Here is a 21,114-nt window from a genome sequence, read left to right as displayed (position 1 = left end):
GGCGAGCCCTGCCCGCGTCGCCGTGGCACCCGCCGCCGCGCCGGGCCGGCCCACGTTACAATCGCGGCTATAAAGGCGGCGCGAACGCGGCGCCGCCCAGAGCAGCGGGCCCGGGCCGGCGGTACCATCTTCCCCGCCGCGCCGCCCGCCCGCGGCGGGCTCCCGGGGGAACCAGCGCAGCCCATCCCGACCCCGGGAGCGAGCTGACAGCCGGCCATGGCCGACGGCTTGAGGAGGCTGATCGGCGCGGAGAGCGGCCGGGTGCTGCAGGAGAAGCTGGAGAGCTGGTACCGGGACTACGAGGTGGGCCGCGGCCGCCAGCGGCGGGGGGGATCCGCGTCGGCTGGGGGCTGCGCGGAGGGCGGCCCGCCTCACCCCGCCGGCCCTCAGGGGGCGGGAGGCCGCCGGCCGCGGCGGCGTTGCCGCGGTGCCCGGGCCGTGCGGCCGTTTCCGCGGTGACGGCGGGACGCGGAGCGGGGGCGGCCCCCACCGCCTCCGGGCGCCGCCGCTGCCCTTCGCCCGGAGGCGCCGGAGCCGGCAGCCGGCCGTCCGGGGAGCGGGGAGCGGCCGCCGCCTGGGTTGGGGAGGCCGGTGTGGGACGGTGGCCCGCACACGCACCGGGTATCGCCGGTTTAACACCTGGTGCCTGTAGCACTCGCAGCTTCGGCTGTTCTCTTTTTTTGCCTGTGACAAGGCTCACCGAAAGCGAGGACTGGAGGTTAAAAGTGATATTTGCGCTGTAATGACTGAATCTGGATCAGAAAAGAGTTTTGTGGTAAAAGACCAGCAGGTGGAAGGAGCGCGGGTGAGGGTGCGCTCAGAAGGAATCGCCCGTGGCCTGGGAAGAGTCAAGAAAATGTGAGGAAAAAGGGTGTTGAAAGTGAGAAGGGGGCCGTCCGGCTTGCTGGCTCTTCTGGGTGGGAAACCTGTTAGAGCTGAGAGGCTGCTGCAAGGCAGCACGGCTGCCGGAGGCCTTTGGAAGGGGGGGAGCAGGCGTGAGCAAAGAGTTTCAGGTATGGGTGAGGAGAAGGCTGGAGATGGAAGTAATGGGATGCACGGAGGAGGACGAGATAACAGGAGATTGAGGAGGCAAAACAGTGGAAGCAGGAGAGAAGGTGTAAAATTTAGGGAAAGAAGAGATGAAGGGAACTGAGATTTGAAAACTGGAAATTTTCTCAGCAGAAGGAGTCTTGGCAGGGTTGTCACTCCTGTGTCCCCAGGTTTCATTAGCTTCAGGACACTGATAGTTGATTTGGTCGTGAGCCTGTAAGCATCTACAGTGTGCTATGGAGGAAAGGTGCTGAGCAGAGACGCAGCCTTTTCAGGGGAAGCCGGCTCCTTTTTGTACTTCACGATCTGTAGGAGTTACAGCGTATTAATGGCCAGTCAAACTCTCTGCAGGATTCATGGCAAAGGATGGTTTTAAGGAGGAGTTTGAGGGTAGCTCGTAAAGCTACCGCAGAGTGCAGGACACCAGAGGAGGAAGAACAGAGGCACTCATTTTAAAATCTTCTGAATGGGTGGTGGAGGTAGACCTCGGGGGGGGAGCTGAGCAATAGCGGGAGCTGAGCTCTCCATAATAAGTGAGGTAAGGGTAGTCTGCGAGGTCTTGGGAAATGAAGATGAGTAGCTTCAGGCTGCCGTTGCGGCAAAGGAGGAACTGGCAGATGGAAGCACCATGGGTGTTATGTCAGCGTAATGAGCTGGAAAAATGCACCACTGCAAAACTGGTGTTCTGGTGGAGGTTAGAGGCGTGAGACTGTGCTCCTTCAGGCCAGAGTTGCAGCAATCAAAATGCAAGCTGACAGGGGCACAGGTGGGAGTCTTAGCTGTTTTGGAAGGTTGTAAAGACCATATGGAGCCATTAAAGGCTGAAGACCTAGAGGGTGATCTAGGTTGAAGATGATACACAGGTTACCGATAAAGATTAAGGAAACAGTTACAAAGTATGTGTTTTTCAGGCAGGTGCAGTAGCATCCTGGACAGATTAACCCCATCAGCTCCTTTTCAGAATTGCATTTGCTGAAAGTGGTGTGTTTTGCTGTTCCGTTGTTTCCTAGGCATAATGCTGGATTTTGCCCACTCTTCAGTATTATTTGTTTCCATTGGTAACTCTTAAAAATCAGATGAAATTGCATGGAGGCCTCATGTGGCTGTTGACAAAGCAAGATAATAGCCTTATATTTATTATTTCAGCCGATACAGAAAATCAGATTTTGGACTGATACGTTTTTTCATCCAACAATCTCCTATCTTACTATTTTAAAAACTCTGTGTTGAAGGATTTTAACACAGATCCACAATTATTATGATTCTTCTTTTAGAGATATTTGTGGTTGCATCTTCTTTATGAATGGGGAAAGGAGTAAGTTTTCTCAAGTAGTGAATTAACTGGGTGATAGAAGTCCTGATGTCTTGTTTGTTTACCTATTAACAATGTGAACCTTTTAAAGATGAGTATTCTAGCGGATGCAGTAAGAAAAGGTTGTGAAGATGTAGTTATAGGGGAAAAAAAAAAGTCATGATCATAACAGGAATCATTTTAAATAAGAAAACCCAGGCAGATCTATTAATACACATTAATTTACAGGTTAATTCCTGTGATCAGAATCTGAACCGGTGCTGTGAAATAATAGAATTGAACTCTGAGATTCAAGGGCAGCTCTTCACAATCCTCAATGAAACATCTCAAGAAGGTAAATCAGTGCCATGTCTTATTACTAACACATTTTACATGTGTCATCTTTTCAAACTCTGGCTCTTTCTGTAAGTGTTCTCACAATTTCTTAATGTATATTTTCTTAGGTGGGCATTATGCAGGTGTGGAAACAATAAAAACTCGTCTCCTGCCATGGCTAGGGACTTGTTTTTCCTGTGCTGCTTCAGGAAGGCTCTTTGAAACCAACCTCTCTCTCACTCAGGTATGTAGGAAACTTTAAGGGAAAGAACGATGTGAATTTATACCTGCAGGAGAGCTTTAATGACTTTCTGTTAATAATAGCTTCCCTCCCTGATTTTGCTTAATGAAATATGTCCCTAGTTGCTCATGGAGACAACTATGGAGACAACTGTGCTATTTCTCTGTCTCATCTTGTGTTTCCTTTGAAAGGGAAATCAAAGAGGTCATTGAAGTTAGTTTTGGCCTTCTAGGGCTTAAGCTGTTTCACAGCAATGAGTGACAATATGGAGGAGTTTGCTTTGTAAGAGAAGCTATCTTCTTGTGCTGCTTTCCTTTTCTAGGTAAAGAATTATACTACATTTACATTTGCAAAGATATCATGGAAGTATTTATGCCATATCTTTACTAGTAAAAACCTAATACTGTGTGAAAAAACATACGTAAGCTGAAAGTGTGTATAAACTCCATGCATTTATCTGTGAGTTCCATTTATTTTTTTGAAGAAAAAAAATCTTTGTTTTGTATCTGAGCATTATAATATCTCCAGAAGGGGAAAAAAAAGTGCTCATGTCCATCATTATACCATCGCGCGCTTGACTTGAGTTTTGGAGTTAATATGTATTTGATATTTACTGAAGGGGTTGTACTACTAACAGTTTGGCAGGAAAGAGAGATCTGCTGTGGCTTTGTGCTTTGAAAGAAAATAAGAGCATTCGTTGATGCTGACTAGGGGAAAATATTGAAGATCTTGAGATTTGACAGTGATGTTTCCATGTTCTCTGACTTCTCATTTTTATACATCTTCTGTCAAAATTTTTCACAATTAAAATAAGGCCAAATGAAAAGTGATATTCCTTAAGAGTCAGATTCTAGTGTATTGCAGGAGGAGGGTTTTGCCAAAAAGCCCCAGAATGTAAAATAATGATGTTATTAAATGATAGTACACCAGTTACGGATTTGCCACTGCATGTGACATTCAAAATTTAAAGAAAGGCCTGCTGCACAGTTACTTATTTAATTCTGGTAGTATCAGGCAAATCTACAGGTTGTTAAAGACAGAGCTGCATGTGTTGTAGTGTGCTTTCTGGAATGACAGTAGTTGCCTCCTCTGTTCTAAAAACTTTTTCTGCTATTTTGTGTACATGAATTCCCAAAACTTTTACTTGAGTTGGTGATATAGTCAGTCAGAAGATGACTGACTGGAAAAAAACCTGTGCAACACATCTGCAAGAACACTTTGTTCGGATAATGTGTATAAAGGTAGTAAATCTGCACATGCAGACCTTCCATATTCTCTGTCATGAGGTGTAAATGAAGTGAATATTTTTCCTAATATAATTTAGTCTTTGTTTTGTGTGCCTGGAAGGTATTGCTTATGTGTCTAGGAGGTATGCAATTGCTTTTGTTTTCAGTTACTTTAGAAATGGTCTTTACTGAAATGTTTAGAAATACATCTGCTAATAATGCTATACTATGTTGCTGAAGGATTCTGTAAGGTAGAACATTGAAGCAGTGTGATTTTGTGTTTTGTTGTAGGATTCAATCGAGAAAGAGAGGCAGCTGAGAGAGCTAGCCAGCAATCAGACTTTTCAACTGCAAGAGCTGCAGGAAGAACTGACTTCAACTCGTCTACAGCTCAACCATGTGCAACAAGAGTAGGGGAATTAACTGTGATTCTTTTTGTTTGTTTTTTGTTCTTCAGCAAGCCATATATTTCTCTTGACGTCTAAATACCGATGGAGATTTGTAAAATGTTTCATTTCTGTCTTAAAATCAGAGCTTCAAAGCACATCTAGGCTCTGGATTGTCTGTGTGTGTCCAAAGTGGGGTACAAATGATACAGTCATACCCTCATTCATAAATGACTTCATAGGTTTTGATGCTGGCAGAGGAGCTGGAAAACATGCCAGTATTCTAGACAAAAGGGTTTTGTATAGTACATGACCATCCCAGTGGAATTATAGTCAATGAACTGTTGCATGCTGAGCAAACCTTGATAAAAATCAATTGAGTAGCTATAGTGCAACACTTATTGAAGACCTACAACATGTCACAGTTAGTTACGGTATGTAATTGGTATGTGAACATCTAAGAAGATCAAAACCCACTGTGACAGGATGGAGGAAGAAAGAGACAGATTTTCAAATAAGTGACTAGGACTGAACAGTTTTTGTGCAGTTGCATAAAACACATTTTGTGGAGCACTGTAGTCTCAAAATGACTTAATTGCTTCAGAAACAAGTTTGTGTAGTTAGTGCCACTTTCAGGGCCATTTCAGAGGTAGCTCCAAGTGACAGACGGTTTCTCATGCGTCCTCTTAGCATGAGAACATTGAATGTTCACAGCCCTAGGGTCAGTACAATAAGTGATATAATTTAATGCTCTTACTAAGTGATTCCAAGAATATCAAGTTCTCAGAACTGCAGACTCTGTTAGCTAGATTAGAAGAAAGAGGTTCAATAGAATATTTCATCCTGTATCCTCATCTTGCAGATATCTCCCGCTTTCGTAGAACTGTAGAATCACAGAATGGTTTGGGTTGGAAGGAACTGTCAAAGATCATCTAGTCGAACCCCCTACCGTGAGCAGGGACATCTTTCATGAGATCAGGTTGCTCAAAGCCCTGTCCAACGGGACACTGAACACTTCCAATGATGGGGCATGCACAGCTTTTCTAGGCAGCCTGTTTCAGTGTCTCACCACCCTCATTGTAAATAATTTGTTCCTTATATCCAATCTAAATCTTCTGTCTTTTAGTTTAAAACCATTACCCCTTCCCCTATCACTAGGACAGGGTTAAAAAGTAAAGTCTCTCTCTATGTTTTTTTATAAGCCCCCTTTAAGTACTGAAAGGCTGCAATAAGGTCTCCTTGAAGCCTTTTCTTCTCCAAGCTATAGAATCCCAACTCTCTCAGCCTTTCTTCATAGGATAGGTGTTCCAACCCTCTGATCATTTGTGGCCCTCCTCCGGACCTACTCTAACAGGTCCATGTCTGTCTTGTACTGGGCACCCCAGAACTGGATGCAGTAGTCCAGATAGGGTGTCATGAAAGGGGAGTAGAGGTGGAGAATGACCTCCCTTGACCGGCTGGCCATGCTTCTTTTTATGCAGCCCAGGATATGGTTGGCTTTTTGGGCTGCAAATGCACATTGCCAGCTCATTTCTAGGTTCTCATCTACCACTCTCTCCAAGTCCTTCTCCACAGGGCTGCTCTTAATCCATTTTTTGCCCCAGTCTGTACTGATACTGGTGACTGCCCTGACCCAGGTGCATCACCTTGCACTTGGCCTTGTTGAACTTCATGAGATTCACATGTGCCCACTCCTCAAGCCTGTCAAGGTCGCTCTGGATGGCATCCATTCTCTCAAGAGTATGAACTGCACAACTCAGCTTGGTGTCATCCAGAAATTTGCTGAGGGTGCACTCAATCCTACTGTCAATGTCGTCAATAAAGATGTTGAACAGTACCAGTCCCAACACAGACCCCTGAGGGACACCGCTTGTCACTGATCTCCATTTGGATGTTGAGTTATTGACTGCAACTCTTTGGGTATGGCCATCCAGCCAATTCCTTTTCTGTCAATTAGTCCATCCATCAAATCCATATCTCTCCAATTTAGAGACAAGGATGTTGTGTGGGACCATGTCAAAGGCCTCACAGAAGACAAGGGAGATGACATCAGTTGCTCTTCCCTTATTCACCAATGCATATTAGTATCTGTTATGTCTCATCTTGGATGAATGCAGGCATTCTAATTTTTCACTATCAAAAAAGTCTCTCAGTCAACTCTGAGGTAAAGATCAGTGCATCCCCTTGAAAAGAAGATAAGAGGACAAAAAAATCTTGTGATCCTGCAGTATGCATTAAATATCAAAAGTGACAAGGTGGGACAGAGAAGGACCCCACAATATCTGGAAGAAGAGAGAGTTGTTTTTTTTTTTGTTCTTGGCATTTCAACTTGTTTGCCAGAATTAGGTAATCTTGCAAAATAATTCCAGCCTGGAAGGTTTAATAAGCAAAGGAGTTGTTTTCTGTTGCTATTTCTGCCTATAGAGAAGAGTTATGGGAGATTGGTGGACCTTATTTATGTGTAAACCTGAAGGGAGGGTGTAAAGAAGACAGAATCAGGCTATTTCCAGTGGTGCCCAGTGACAGGATCAGAAGCAGTGGGCACAAACTGAAACACAGGAGGTTCCCCCTGAACATCAGGAAACACTTTTTTACTGTGAGGGTGACTGAGCACTGAACAGGTTGCCTAGGGAGGTTGAGGAGTCTCCATCCTTGGAGATACTCAAAAGCTGTCTGGACATGGTCCTGGGCAACTGGCTCTAAGTGGTGCTGCTTGAGCAGGGGGGGTGGGACTAGATCACCTCCAGAGGTCCCTTCCAACCTCAGCCATTCTGTGGTTCAGGTATATATGAAGGTTGGTTTACGGGTGAGGCATTTCATCCTATGCTCCTGTGTGGATGGAAAGAGATTATTTGATGAGCTGGAGAAAAGTGTTGGATGGTCAAGGTGAGAAGCGCAAGGAAAGTTATTCACTAATACAGATTGGAGTGAGTGTGTGGCAGTTTGCAATACAAGAAAAAGTCATTTTGGGCTAGCTCCTGCAAGAAGTGGGAAATCGGTGGTAAAGCTTTTGTAAAGTTTTGTGAGTGGCATTCCTCTGTGCAGTCAGGTCAGAGAGGTGTTGGCAGTGGTTTGCAAAGGTAGAAGTCTGGAAAGTGGAGGGTTGGGAGGAGGTAATTCAAGCAGAGATGAAGTCATGCGTGACAGTTTCACAACTGATGCTTTCAAGGTGATGCAGTACGGAGTCATGATCGTGTAGTTATTGGCAGGCAGGGGACAGGTGCAAGAGAAAGAGAATTCATGTCCCAAGATACCCTATCTATGGATGGTGAAGTCATTCTGAATGCTGTAAATTGTTGAAATTGATGGAGAAACTGGAATTGAGTCTTAATGAAAATAATGGGTTGTAGCAAAATAATTCTGTTATTCCATAGTCAGATATGACTTTTTATAAGCTATTTGTGTGCTGATCGTCCACACAAAGCCCACTGCGATTGTTTTTATATGTTAAGTTGGTATGGACTTGGTCTGCTTAAACAGTCAGTTTGTCATATTAAATGTTCTGGTAGAATCTCTGCCTTTACCATGAAGGTTATTAATTTTTCTTGCAGTCTGGCAAAAACCCAGTTGGCTCTTGAAGACACAAAGACCAAATCAGCCACTACTCTTTTGGCAGCAGAAGATGAAATTGTTCAGCTAAAAGCAGCGTAAGGAAAAATTTGATCTTGGGGTATTTGTGGCAGAAAGTCAGCATGCAGAGACACAGTCTGTCATTTACCTGAGCAGGTTCTGTTTGTTCTACACTGTCCTATGCTACAGCAAAAACCAGGTCTAGCTCCTTAACATCTTGTAGCTTTGTTTCTTGGTGTTATAGAGAGAGAATTAGCATAAGGAGATCCATGTGAGAAGAATGTTTATGGCTGAACTTCTATCCTTTTTTCTTTAGGGTAGAGGAAGGATTACTTTGAAAGTACTGGCTTGATAACATTTGAATCTTGTAGATGGAGTTAAGTGGGAGAGAACCATATTCTGAATATAACTGGAAACTGTTGTTTGCAATTTACTATGATGCTCTTGGAAGTAGTGCGTGTGTTAAATAAAAGACACTTCAGCCTTTCTGTCTTAAGATAAAGTTCTTTATATGGCTTTTTCTTTTAGACCATTTTTGCCAAATCCTTTTGCCTGTCTGCACAGAAGTAATGGCTATTGGTAATGCCGACATCTCTGGTTTAAAAATGGTTTTTGAGTTTCTAAGTGTGTTGGTCACGTCTGGGAATTTAACCTGGACCAGTAAGGGTGCAGCTGGGGGACCTACTTTTCCATTTCAATACAGGGGTCCTTGAAACTAATTTCCTTTTGTGGCTTGATGTACAGGCGGTTTCAGAAGTAGTAATAATTCTTCACTGTTATGAAATGTTGCCCACGTCTCTTTGTTTCTTTTTTTCTTTTTTTTTTTGTGTTTGTGTGTGTTATATTATCAGAAAAGAATACAAAGGTAGTTGAAATTAATTTCAACAGCATGTGAATTCTTGTAATAACTGACATTTCAACAACAGAAATATAGTCATACTTGTTAAATAAATGCTTGCAGCCTTTCAGTTAAATAACATTGTTGCTCTTAAAAATGGACGAAACTTGACTTTGCTGCCTACACTGCAGGAAAGGGTATAACTGTCCATAAGTTTATCTTTCCTTTTAGGGCAAGAGGATGAGATACTCCTGATACAGATAAGCAAACAAATAAACTTCAGGCCATTAGAGTTTCCACTTCCAATATCAAGTTGAATATCACTTGTTCATCTCTAGATGTTTATCATTGCTTCTAGAATAATGTTAATTGTCAGATTTCATCCATGGACTTCTCCTTGCAAGTGTTGATCGCTTTGGATTTTAATTTTTTGGATGGCTACCTGGGGTATGAACTCATATTCCCATAAAATGGGCTTTTTTGGTTTGTTGGGGGGAAAGTAGTTCGTATAACTCCCTGATTCTTAGATATAACCTGACTGCTGTCTTCCCAACTAAAACTATTAGTAGGGAATAAAGCATCTCACAATTCCCATGTGTAGGTCTTAATGCAGACTGGACAGAAATTCATGTTGCCATTTGACAGAAGAATAAAACATTCCTCTCTTCCTGTGAATTCAGGAATTCCGTAATCTCCACATACTTATGGTTCATGTTCGCTCTCAGTTTCATTGGCACTCTACATTTGCATCTTCTGTCTGGGTGGTGAACTTTTGATTGAAGCAAAGGTGCTATTTTTCATGTTCTGTGAATCATTGTTTCAAAATTTGAACCCTTTTAGTTGGGTGAAATCAGATTTGCCTAGTCTTCACCTGCCTGTCAAAACCAGAATCCTTCTAAAAGTAGAGCAAATGAGGTCAGGACTGATCTGTGACACTTAGGGAAGGATTTTTTTTTTTTACACAAGGAACAGTTTGCCAGGAGTGTCCTTTGCATCTTTGTCTGTAAACTGGCTTTTTGAGACTTTTGGAATAGCTGATGATCTCATTCCTCTTGTCTATAGTCTGTCTGTCTCGCATACTTAAATCAAAACATGTTTTACAAGACATCTTGGTCACCTGGGCTGTTAGAGCAAATGTGGTCTAAACTCAGTATAGGTAAATTCTATAGCCAGTATAAGCTTTTGTTGTATCAAGGTATTGATTATAACAGGATTTAGCTATTTGCTGCAGAATTATGAAGGAAAATACAATTTTAAAAAATGAATAATGATCAACATTTAAAAGTAATTGGAAGTTCTTCAGGGGAAGACAAAAATAAAGTGTACTAAAAATGGTTGTTACATGCAGACTGAACAAAATCCTATTAGTACTATTATAAATGGAAACTTACTACCAGGGTGCTTAGACTTGTGCCAAGGTCTAATCAAACTTAAAGCCAGATGACTCACTTTGAAGTAAATGAGGTCAAGAGGACTTTTCTTTCTTGATCTGCTGTACGGAGGACCTGTTATAGAGATTGGCAGGAAGAAGTTTTGGTAAACATGATTGTAATTCACAATAGCCAATATGGTAGCTTGAATCAGTTACCTCAAGGCCTTGTAGTGTCACTGGTGCAGGGGGCTCTTAAAATAGGTTAAACAGGCATCTGGCCAAGAATTACATAGGTGGAGTTGCTCTTGCCTTGAATTTCAAGGCAATCTGACTGAATGAATCGGGCTTAGCCCAATGACTGGGGGAACTGTGAGGGACTTTATCGTTAATGAATTGTTTGAAACTGGAGGGTCGCAGTGGGCTTCTTTATCTGAACAGCATTAAGCAGATACTTGATACAAATTCTCAAGGCTGTTGTATTTTCTTCTGAGAAACTGGTTGAAGATGTCTATTTTATTTTTAAATGATTAAATGGTGGAGTTTAAAATACTAGTTATAGCCTTAAAATAAAAGTGGGTTATAAAAACTATTCTGATTTTTCTAAGAACCACATTTTGCCTTGTTTGTTCCCAATATTTTTTTGTAGCATCTACATTTCTTTAACCTTAATAGAAAGATGATAATACTCTCTTCATTTCAGAATACTTTTTAGCAGTAGAGTGAACGAACAATAAAACAGGGGAAACTCTGAATACTTCATAGATTTAATTAGCATGGAAAGGATTAGTGTTAAGGCTTACAAAAGTCAGCATTGGTAATTCATAAATGTGTTTGCCTTAAAGTTGTTTTTTTCCTTTTGGTATTTAGTTTTTCTTACAAAGAAAGAAACATTCGTTTTCAGTGGTGGCTTTTCTTGTGTTTGTGACAATGAAAGATGGAGGCATTTCTGCTGGTTTCAGTCTGTCATGTGCTCTCCTGTTTTGGTTTGGTTTTTTTTTGTTTGTTTGTTTGTTTGTTTTTTTTCTCTTTCCTGATAAAGGCAGACCTATAATTAAGCATCTGTTTGTATTTGTAATCATTATCTGTGGTCATGATGAAGCGTTGTGGATCTCACACCAATGAGATAAAGACCATCAAAAATTGCTGTAAAACTTTCTGAAAAATCCTCGTGTGAATAGGGGTAAATAACAAAAATAAAATAATACAGAAGTGAAATGATTACTTTTTATTTATCCTTTCTGTTGGATAGTTATTAACACTGCATTGTCTGTCTGCATTGTCTATCGTGGCAATTTAAGGAAAGCCTGACTACTGTGTTGTGTATTATGTAGGGTTTGTTTTTTGTTTTTTGGTGGTTTTTTTTTTGTTTGTTTGTTTTTGGTTTTTTTGTTTTTTTTTTTTTACATAATGATTTTCCCCACTCTCTCTCTCTTGAACTCATCTTCCCAAATCTACTTTCCTTTCCCAGTTGTTCTCTATATTAAAATTCTTTAGCCCTGTTTTACTACTACTCTGCTAGAAGTCCTTGCTGGAGGAGCTGGCTAAGGATTCCCATGGGATTGTAATAGTATCTGCAGCTTTTCCTACCCAGGTTAGAAGGACAGTCTTTCTTCTTAGGTGATGTGCTGGCCTTGTTACTTGTGGTCCTCTCAGTCAGCCTGCTCCTTAAAGCCCGAGCAGGAAGCTTGTCAATTGATAGGTGTTAGAGCTTTCCTTGGTTCAGATCCTCAAAAATCTCACCAGGGTCCTTCAGTAAAGAAAAGGAAGGACAGACTGAATGCCTCCAAAATGAATAGAAGACATCTTTTGTGTTTTTTTTTTTTTTTTTTCCCCTCCTTCTTTTGGAAAGAGGAAAACAACAGTAACATCTGTGTTAGGAGGGTAAGCAAGGATGTTGGGATACTTTCTAACATCAAGTAAGAGTAAAGGACGGAAGATAAACTTGCTTAACTGGTTGTCTGCCAATGTTTAAGAAACACTGCTTCTCTTGGGGAGAGCAGGAGAGGAATCATTAACTTTTGGCATTACTTGAAGAACATCATTGGTGATATCCTTTGACTGACTAATATATTCCAGCAAAGAAAAGAATCTGAGGACCTGATATAAGAAAATACCTAGAGTCTTAAACTGTAGGAAAGAAAACTGAGCTGCTTTAGTTAACATCTTAAATATGAGAAAGAAACCAGTTTATTTCTTAGACCTCATCATCTGAGCTAGTTAGTGCAAGGACACCACATGTTAACCAGTGATCTCTCCTGTAACATAAAGTGTAGTGTATCCAGTCTCCTGCCACAGTGCACTTTTACATTTTAATGTTTAATTAAGAGTATGCTTTGGAGTATGCATTTTTTAAACTCTTGATTTCCCTATATTTCAGCATAAGGAGCTTGCTCAATATTTCTTCTCCTTTTCTGTTCTTTTTGTTTGATGACGAGGGTTAATTGATGGTTTGCATTGGTAGAAGGACATCTTGTGACTGACTTTATTCTGTGTGGTTAAGTCTGAAGACTTCCCGTGCCCAAGAGAAGGATGCCCTGAGGAAGTTAGATCGTCTGAATGACTATGAGCAGCAGATTCAAATACTGCGGGATGAGATTTCTATCCTGGATGCCCAAAAGTCTGTTCTCCAGAGCAGGTAGAGGTGTTATTCAGAGAAGTCACTGAATCAGAGAAATTGTTCATGTTAGGTAGCATGAATTCCCTCCTCATTTTAAATTGAAGTATAAACAAAAGCTAAGCTTTTGTGCTTTGTTATGAAGGAACATAAACTCTTTAACTGATTTCTCCTAGTGACCAAATATTTTAATTTCAGGCAGCTATGTTACGTTTCTGGAAAAACAGCAAAGAGATTAGCTTTACAAAATATATTGAGAGCAAGTATATGGCATAAAAAGAGATGGTTACGGGTTTTTTGGTTTGTTTTTTTTTTTTTTGTAAGTCCTCTTTGAATACTGTACCATTACAGGGCAGAACTTGTTGTTATATTCTCAGTTGTTTGACTTTACAACTCTTCAGTGGTACCGACAGTGGAACAAATCTCTAAAGTATTACCAGTTAAAAGTGTGTTTCCCCAGAACAAAGTGCTTGGCTGTACACACTTTAGGAATTGCTTTAATTTTATTGTTTAGGCTCTAGCATATAAAATGTATTGACACAAATGCCTTCATATTAGACTAACCAGCTGCAGCTTTACTTCTTTAATTGTGTTGGCTCAAAATCTCGGCTTACCCTGGTAATAATTAAGTTGACACAAAACTGTGCACTGGGCAAAAGCATCTGAGGATGGTGAAGTGACCTCATGCCTCTTTACATGTCTGTCGTAGGCTTGCACGGAGCCGCTCTCCTTCCCCAAGGCATGGTGAGAGCAAGTCGCCTAGTTCACTTCCCCTGAGGAGCTGCTCACCTGGCCGAGCCAGACGTACAAATGCTTCGCGTCGTGCCTGCCTGGTAGCTCGCTTTGGTGACATTTATGCTCAAGAACGCTTGGATGCAGAGACCCTTCTGAGGACATACATCAGTGACACAGAGATGGTGCAGAGGATAATATACATTGCAGCGGTGGTAAGAAAAAAAAAAATTGTTTTACAGGCCAGAAGGGTTTTCTAAAATATTATGGCTGGATTGGATTAAATTGTGTGTAAATTAGCATTTCTGTGAAGTATTGAGAAGAAACCTTCTCTTTTTTCCCTTTTCATTTCCTTTCTTTCCCTCATGCTTTTACATTGAACTCTCAATGTCCTTTTCTGACTGTCCTGTCCCAACATGAGAACAGGGTCAGTGATCTACAGTACATGCGCTAAAAGGGGTGCATAAGAAGACTGAATGGCTCTGAAAGGTAGATGATTCCTGCACTAAACAACACTGCCTCATTTAGATTAATTCTTTTGGGAATACTATGTTTTAGAAAGCTAAAAATCTTTCCAAATCATGCTTCCCTCTTGCCTGTAGCTAAGTATTTTTCTAGTCTTATTGGGTCCCTTGAAATTACCTAGCTACCTCATGTTTACTATGAGCTCAGTCTGAAGAAACTTGTTTTCATTTTTCTGCACTTAATATTCTTTTCTATAAACTTGATGTAGTACATACCTGTGTCAGAGAGGCAGTGCGTCTCTTGATGTGTGTGATCCCAAGCACATTTAATTAACTTACTGAGTTTTTTTCCCCACAGCTGTCATTCAATCACTCTCCAATTCAACCTTTCTTCCCAACAGACAAGAGGTGCTCCTGTCTGACATGTTAGGCTGTGGCACATAAAATGCTATTACTGAATTCTGCTCTTGATATTTTTGAATGTGATTCCATTGATCGTGGATGTGTGATGGAATCCTACATAAATAGAAGGTTAGGTGGGAAGCTTTTCAATCCTGTCTTCTGCAAATAAATCACACTTGATTTAATCAGAGAAGTCCTCCCAGATTAGTACTATTTTTAACTTTCACTTTTACAACAGTGTTTTATATTCCTACTTACAATGATGATACTGGGTTAAGTTCATCCTCTCAGATAATGACAAAAAATTAATCTCAGTCTCCTGGATTTAACTAGAGGTTCTTTATGTTTGCAGGAGTCTTTTCATGCAGGAAAGATGGCCTACAGGCAGTTCAAAATACGTGTAAGAGAGACTCTGTCTCTAGGTCACTCGGGGCCTGAGTCACTTGAAGACACTGTCATGGATTATATAGTTCGCCATGAGGATCTGTATGATGTTCAAGCCAGTGTCAATGTAAGTCAAGGGCAGCAGGGAAGTGATGTGTCGATCCATTTCAGTAGCTAATAAATTCGGAGTGTGTAAACTAGAAACCCGTTGTAACCTGAAGAAGGAAAAACGTTTATTGCATGGATTTTATGTCTTGTAGAAGTTTATTTTCCAAAATAATATTGTGGTATGGCCAGTAATCACTTGTTTTATTTGCCTGTGACTAGAATGTCTCTTGTCTGCCAGAATAATATTTTTGGCAAGATACAGTGTAACTGTCTTAATCAAACAAATGTAAGCTAAATTTCATATTTTTCTTAAATTGTGTGCCCTATTGAAAAACTGCGTCTCCCTCCTAAGATTGATGTCAATGAGGTAGCTCATACTTTATTTCTAAAATAACAGCACATTTTTTCTGAAGCTGATATTTTCTGAAATAGCCTAAGACAACATTGCTGGGAGCTTCTTACACCGATTTTTAAATGTAGAAAGCTGAGAGGCATATTCAGGAGGGATTTCCATACTTGCCTGCAAGTAAAAGTGAGCTCAAGTGACTCAACTGTGTTTATTTTCAGGAAGTAATTCGCTCCATGAACATCAACCCAAAGATTTCGTTTCCACCAGAAATTGATTTCATTGTGATCAGCACTTTGATCCGAGAGTTGTGCCGTGTGGCTTTTTCAATGCAGACACTCGTTCCTCCTCTTGATATTGCCTTTGGTACTGATGGAGAGCTTTTCAGTGAGACCAAGTAAGAACTCTTTATTTTCAGTCAGATTCTTATTATTAAAAAAAATCCATCAGGTTGTATAGTCTACTTCTTTCCTAATTAATATAAAGGTTTAAGACTGATGCTAAACATTAATTTGGGGCAAATATTCCTGGTCTGTAGTGAATTTGGTATGTCTTTAAGGTTTATGATGGTGTATAAATGCCAGGATGTAGACCAGTGTTAACAGCTTTTTTAATGAACAGCAGAGCAATTTTCTGGATAAACTTCAGTCTAAAGCATATTTAATTTATCCTTCAAGGGGGAAAATTATCAACTTTCCTTTCCCTGTTTAGTCTCTATCTGCCTCCAGTGTTTATAAAATGTGTGCTTCTTTGTTCCTTCTTTCTGGTCCATTTTGTAAAAGTCATGCTTACTGAGATCTGGCAGTTGGTGCCTGCTACCAGGATCATCAGTATGTGTGCTGTGACCTCCAGGCTGTGACTGCTGTACAACATATGGATCTTATTACACTCCCATCTCTTCTGGTTTAGAGCTGAGCAAAAAGAAAAATGCCTTTTAAAAATGGAAATTTTGTCTAAAAAACGTACACCATAACATAGTTTTTCTTTTTTGCATAGGCTGGCTGCTTTGTTAGCTGGCATTGAACTGTAAGGCACTTGCATGCCTTCAAGAAAACTAATGCGATTGATAGCTCCAAAAAAAAAGCTCTTAAAAGCAGGAAAAGCTGCACCAATAAGGAGTTTTCTAATAATAATTTGAAATAGAATGGAACACAGATGGCGAAGAGCTTGAGAAGCCAAGGAGAGAAACGGGGAAGATAAAAGCAGCCCTTCAACAGGAGAGTGCATAGTCATACATGACTGCTTAATGATCCTGTCCAAATACTGGGCAGTTAGCTATTTGATACTCAAAGCTATTGGCTGGCTTAAGAAGGCAACAATGCTATGGTATAGTCTTGGGATGCTTTCTCCACCTACTTGGCGTGTGTGGCCTTCAGAAAACAGGTGTAATGTGTTTACATGTGCTGCTGCAGGAGACGTATACGCACATCTATCCATCTATATAGATAAATATGTGGCATATATATGTTTCCATGCATGGCACATATATGTGGTACACAGAGATGGAGCAAAATTTGTAGAAATTAAAACAGCTGTTAGTTAAGTGTGATGCTGGCCAAACCTCATCGTACCCTATACCTTCCTCCATGCAGAGCTTCATGCCTCTGTTTACAACATTGTTTTGTATAAATTGCTATTGTATATACATTACTAATGTATAGATGCATTGCTGCTTTTTATTTCAGTTATTTGGTATCTGTGTTTGAATCCACAAAACCAGACATGTATTATTCAGCCAATATTGCAGACGTAAGGAGGTTATATATACCTGGTATGTTAATACAGACCTTCAAAATAATTTTTCTTAGCTAAAAAGTCACTGTTTCATTATCAGTATCTGAGGATCTTGTTAATAACATTGCCTCTGATGTCTCATAAGATACTAGGATGTGACTTTATAGTTGAGATAGAGTATTTCTGCAATATCCTTTATAGCGGTCTTGTTTTAGCAAGATATTTCAAGAAGATGGGATGATTATGCCTGCCAAAATGCTGCTCAGGAGATTTATTCTGTCACTGGACCCAAGGACCCTGGCATGTGTGGAGCTTATGCAAGAATATGGTCTAGTAGCCTTCTGAAGCGTGAGATGACTTTATTGGAGTGTCTCTCAGTATCAGCAGACAGCATATTCTGCTAAGTCTGTCTTACAAATGCATTTCTTTTACAGGTTCACTTAAAGAATACTTTTTTTGTGATATGGAATGTTGTCAAGAAAGATGTTTATGAGCTGTAACTAGTATTCTGCATCAGCACTGATGACTTGAAGAATCATATTTATCTTTTGGCACTTACACGCAGGCGTTTCTTGTACTCTGTGTTTCAACAGGTACCATCGTAGTTTTGACTCTGATTTCACAGCTGCCTTGGTGGCCTATCATGTATGGCCTGCTCTGATGGAAAATGATGTTGTAATTGTGAAGGGAGAGGCAGTCACAAAAAGAGGAGCGCTGGTATGTACTTTTGTTAAGAAACATGTGAAGGGAAGTAATTGGATTTAAACACAAATTTAAAATTTATAAAGATAAATTATTGATTGTTCCCTATGTGGCTGGCATTGTGTATATCAAATATCTGTTAAGTTTTAGTGCCTCATCCTGCATTTAGGATGAATAGATGCATTTGCCTTAATGTATTCATTATGCAGATATACGATTGCTGGCAGAGCCTGTTCTAAGGAGAAAGTTTACTGTGTTTACTCTCTGTCCTCAAGCCTTGTCTCCAGCATGGCAAGTCTGCTTGCCAAGTCTGTCTTTATTAAATGCCCTCTCTCAAAAGAGGTTTGTCAAACTCTTCTCTTGTAGTGGTCTCACAGAAGCAGAAGTAGAAGCAGAAGCCGCAACCGTAGCACCAGTCCTCTTCTATCTCATCATGTAAGCCCCAGCTGAATGCTTGTAGCATCAAGTATTTTAAACTCAGAATGTAGGCAACCTTTTAAAGATGCTACTGTGCCACATGTACATTTTAACATTGGGATTAAATGCCTTTGCTGGATCTGGAATGAGGGGAAGCTGAACTGAGAGATAGTTATTGCCTGGTGTAATTATCAGTGGAGATACTGTATGAGAAGTAGATCACAGTTAAACTCTCAGAAGTATCAACTGTGGATCTCAGAATGCTTTCCCCCTACTCTCCCTTGCTTCAGTACCCTTCTGAATGACTAATCACATCATCTGGAAGTGTTTTAGTCATCTTGCAGTACATATACAGCACATGGTCCCTGCCTTCTGGAATTAGTGATCTAAATTTACCCTCTAATGCCTCGCAGGAGCAGAAAATCAATGTAGGGTGGGCAGGAGGGGAAGAACCAAGGTGGTGCTAATAACAAATATGAAACCTTAGCAGAGTTCTGCATATGGTATAGTTACACAATATTATTCATTATTTCTGTAAAAATTGTGTATTTTTCTAATTGTTAGCCCATCTTACTAAATTGACGTAGGTGCCCTCAATTGACGTAGGTGCCCTCAACTTAAAATGTGAATATTGGCAATGTGAGAGGTTTTGGGTAAGACTCACTTTTTTGTGTGTGTGCAGAGTGTGGAAGAGAAATTAGGAAGTTGTTGAATTTGACTTGGTAGCAGTAGAGCTGCACTGGTAGAGTAACACATGCAAATTTTCTGAATGTTGAGGGGTTCCCAGGTGCCTTTCTTGGGTACAGTTCTTTAGCACACCTGAGTTTCCTTTTCTGTTTGTCTTGCAGTTGTCTCGAAGCCGCAGTCCTTCACCACTGAGGAGCGGAAGCCCAAGTAAGTGGGCGTATTAGTTCATAATGACTCATGGATTTCACACTAAGCTCTTGAACGACTGAGCAAAGAGACAAAATAATATGCTGAAGGTCTTTGACTCTGAAATACTTGTCCAAGTCTTATTGTTAAAGTGGGTAGCTCCTTTCTTTTCTGTGTGTGGAAAAAGGCTGAAATTTCTGACTTGGAGAGCTTGTTTTTTGCTCTACTCAGACCACCAACTCTGATGGTTACCTTTATTGTGGCCAGTTCTATAGTAAGTAAAACTTGTTCTCTTCCCCACACGAGAGACAGTTAGCTGCACACCTGCTGGCTTCATGCCTTTCAAAATCCAAAGACATAGCTAAGCGGCAACGGTGAAGTGAGGGATTTCAAACAGTACGAATGTGTGCCCATCTTGAAGCCAAGCCAATTTAGAGATTTAGAAGAAAATAGTTGTACTGAAATGTGGGTTTTTTTCTTCAACAGGACGTTAAGTTAACTGAACATGTTCCTGTGATTCAGTACATCCGGATCCAACAACTTCACTGGTGCCTTTTCTCTTCAAGAATACCTCAAATCTTGCAATAATGTGAATGGCAATTGTCACTCCAAATGGAGTTTGTGTTCAGTGTGGTTTTTAAAATTATAGAAGGCTTATTTATAATTTTAGAAACTAATTCAACCCTTCTGATTTAAAAAAAAAAAAAAAAAGTGCATGCAATACAGGATCATACTTGCTTGGCAAAATTTGCAGAGCACTGAGGAACCCATGCTGTAATCCTGCAGATGAAGGTAGAATTATTGCATCTAGAATATTTTCCACAGATACCAAACGATGCAGTTTATCTTGATAGGATGTTTAATATAACCTAAATGGTGAATGTTGCAGAGTGTTGAGGTTAGCTGTTACTTGGAAACAATTTCATTAATTGGTGCTTATTTACAATTTTAGAAAACAGCAATAATCTTAGGATGTGCCAGTCTCACACAGAATCCTTTTAAATACGTCCTTGCGGTAAACTGAATTTTTTAACTACAATGCAAAAGTTGCACAGAACAGTCATAAACTACCAATACTCCAGCAATCTCCAGGACTTTATTGAGGTTTACTTATGAAAACACAGGTGTGTGCTTCAGCAAGGCAGTAATAGTCCTTGTTAAATTAATTGTTACTTAGAAATGAATATTATAAAAATCTGTAGTTTGGAACTTAAAGTATTTTGAAAGTGTGCCACTGACTATTTGTAGGCTTGAAATATTTCCTTGAGGTGGCCTGTTTGGTATCACTTTTAATGGGCTTTCATACCAGACTGATAGATTAGTAATTCTTGTGAACACAGTGAAAAAAACCTGTCCAGTTATCTCTTACTGTGGGAGTTTATTAAGTTTTGAATTTAAAAATTAGAGACCTGAAGAGATTTTATTCTGGCACTTTAAATAATTTGTTCCCCTTGTAAATGTTTATTTTAATATCAGCATTTTTATTTTCGAGAGAACTGATACTGTCTTTCTCTCAGAACCTCATCTGTAGGGCCAGCCTTAAATAAAAGCCACACAAGTGACTGCGTGGGGCCTTGTGCTTTTACACAGAAACATAGGATTTGTCATAATGGAGCTGATGTGTAATTCACCAACTCCACTGTCTCATTCCAGTCAATACCTGATGCTTCAAAGGTATGTGGTGCTTTCCCCAAATTCATCTCCACAGTTTTGGAATATAAAAAATCGGAAGGAGGAAAAATTCCTTTCTGCCTCCTCTTTTAATCAGCCTATGCCCTGAAACATGACATTTCATTAGTACTACTGTAATAACATGAGCAAAAATATTTTTATTAGTTCTGAAACTATTTAGTAATTAAAATTAAGTTAGAGGAGCAAATTTTGTGATCCCTTTCCAGGGATCTTATGCAGGTTTACAAATCCATGCTCTTTCTCTTCTTGTGTGGCTTAAGACTTTGGCACAAGGCTCTTTGGCACAGGATCAGAGTTCAGGCAGACTTTAGCATTGGTCCACATGAGCCATGGATC

General features: G+C 40.4%; 1 protein-coding gene across 1 annotated transcript; it reads left to right on the top strand.

The window, feature by feature from the left end:
* Positions 1-122: 122 nt before the first annotated feature.
* Positions 123-19,124, top strand: SPATA18 (spermatogenesis associated 18; the record flags this gene model as incomplete). Its single annotated transcript, XM_082315276.1, has 11 exons — positions 123-303; positions 2,591-2,696; positions 2,806-2,921; positions 4,436-4,554; positions 12,811-12,945; positions 13,634-13,871; positions 14,875-15,033; positions 15,582-15,757; positions 17,688-17,811; positions 18,163-18,231; positions 19,062-19,124. Exons 1-11 carry the CDS (start codon positions 217-219, stop codon positions 19,122-19,124), a joined length of 1,392 nt encoding a protein of 463 aa, XP_082171402.1. The 5' UTR covers positions 123-216.
* Positions 19,125-21,114: the final 1,990 nt, after the last annotated feature.

Source organism: Platalea leucorodia, assembly GCF_965183815.1.
Source record: "Platalea leucorodia genome assembly, chromosome: 6".
Taxonomy (NCBI): domain Eukaryota; kingdom Metazoa; phylum Chordata; class Aves; order Pelecaniformes; family Threskiornithidae; genus Platalea; species Platalea leucorodia.
Note: the sequence above shows the minus strand (reverse complement) of the source record. Positions and strands in the feature narration are given on the sequence as shown.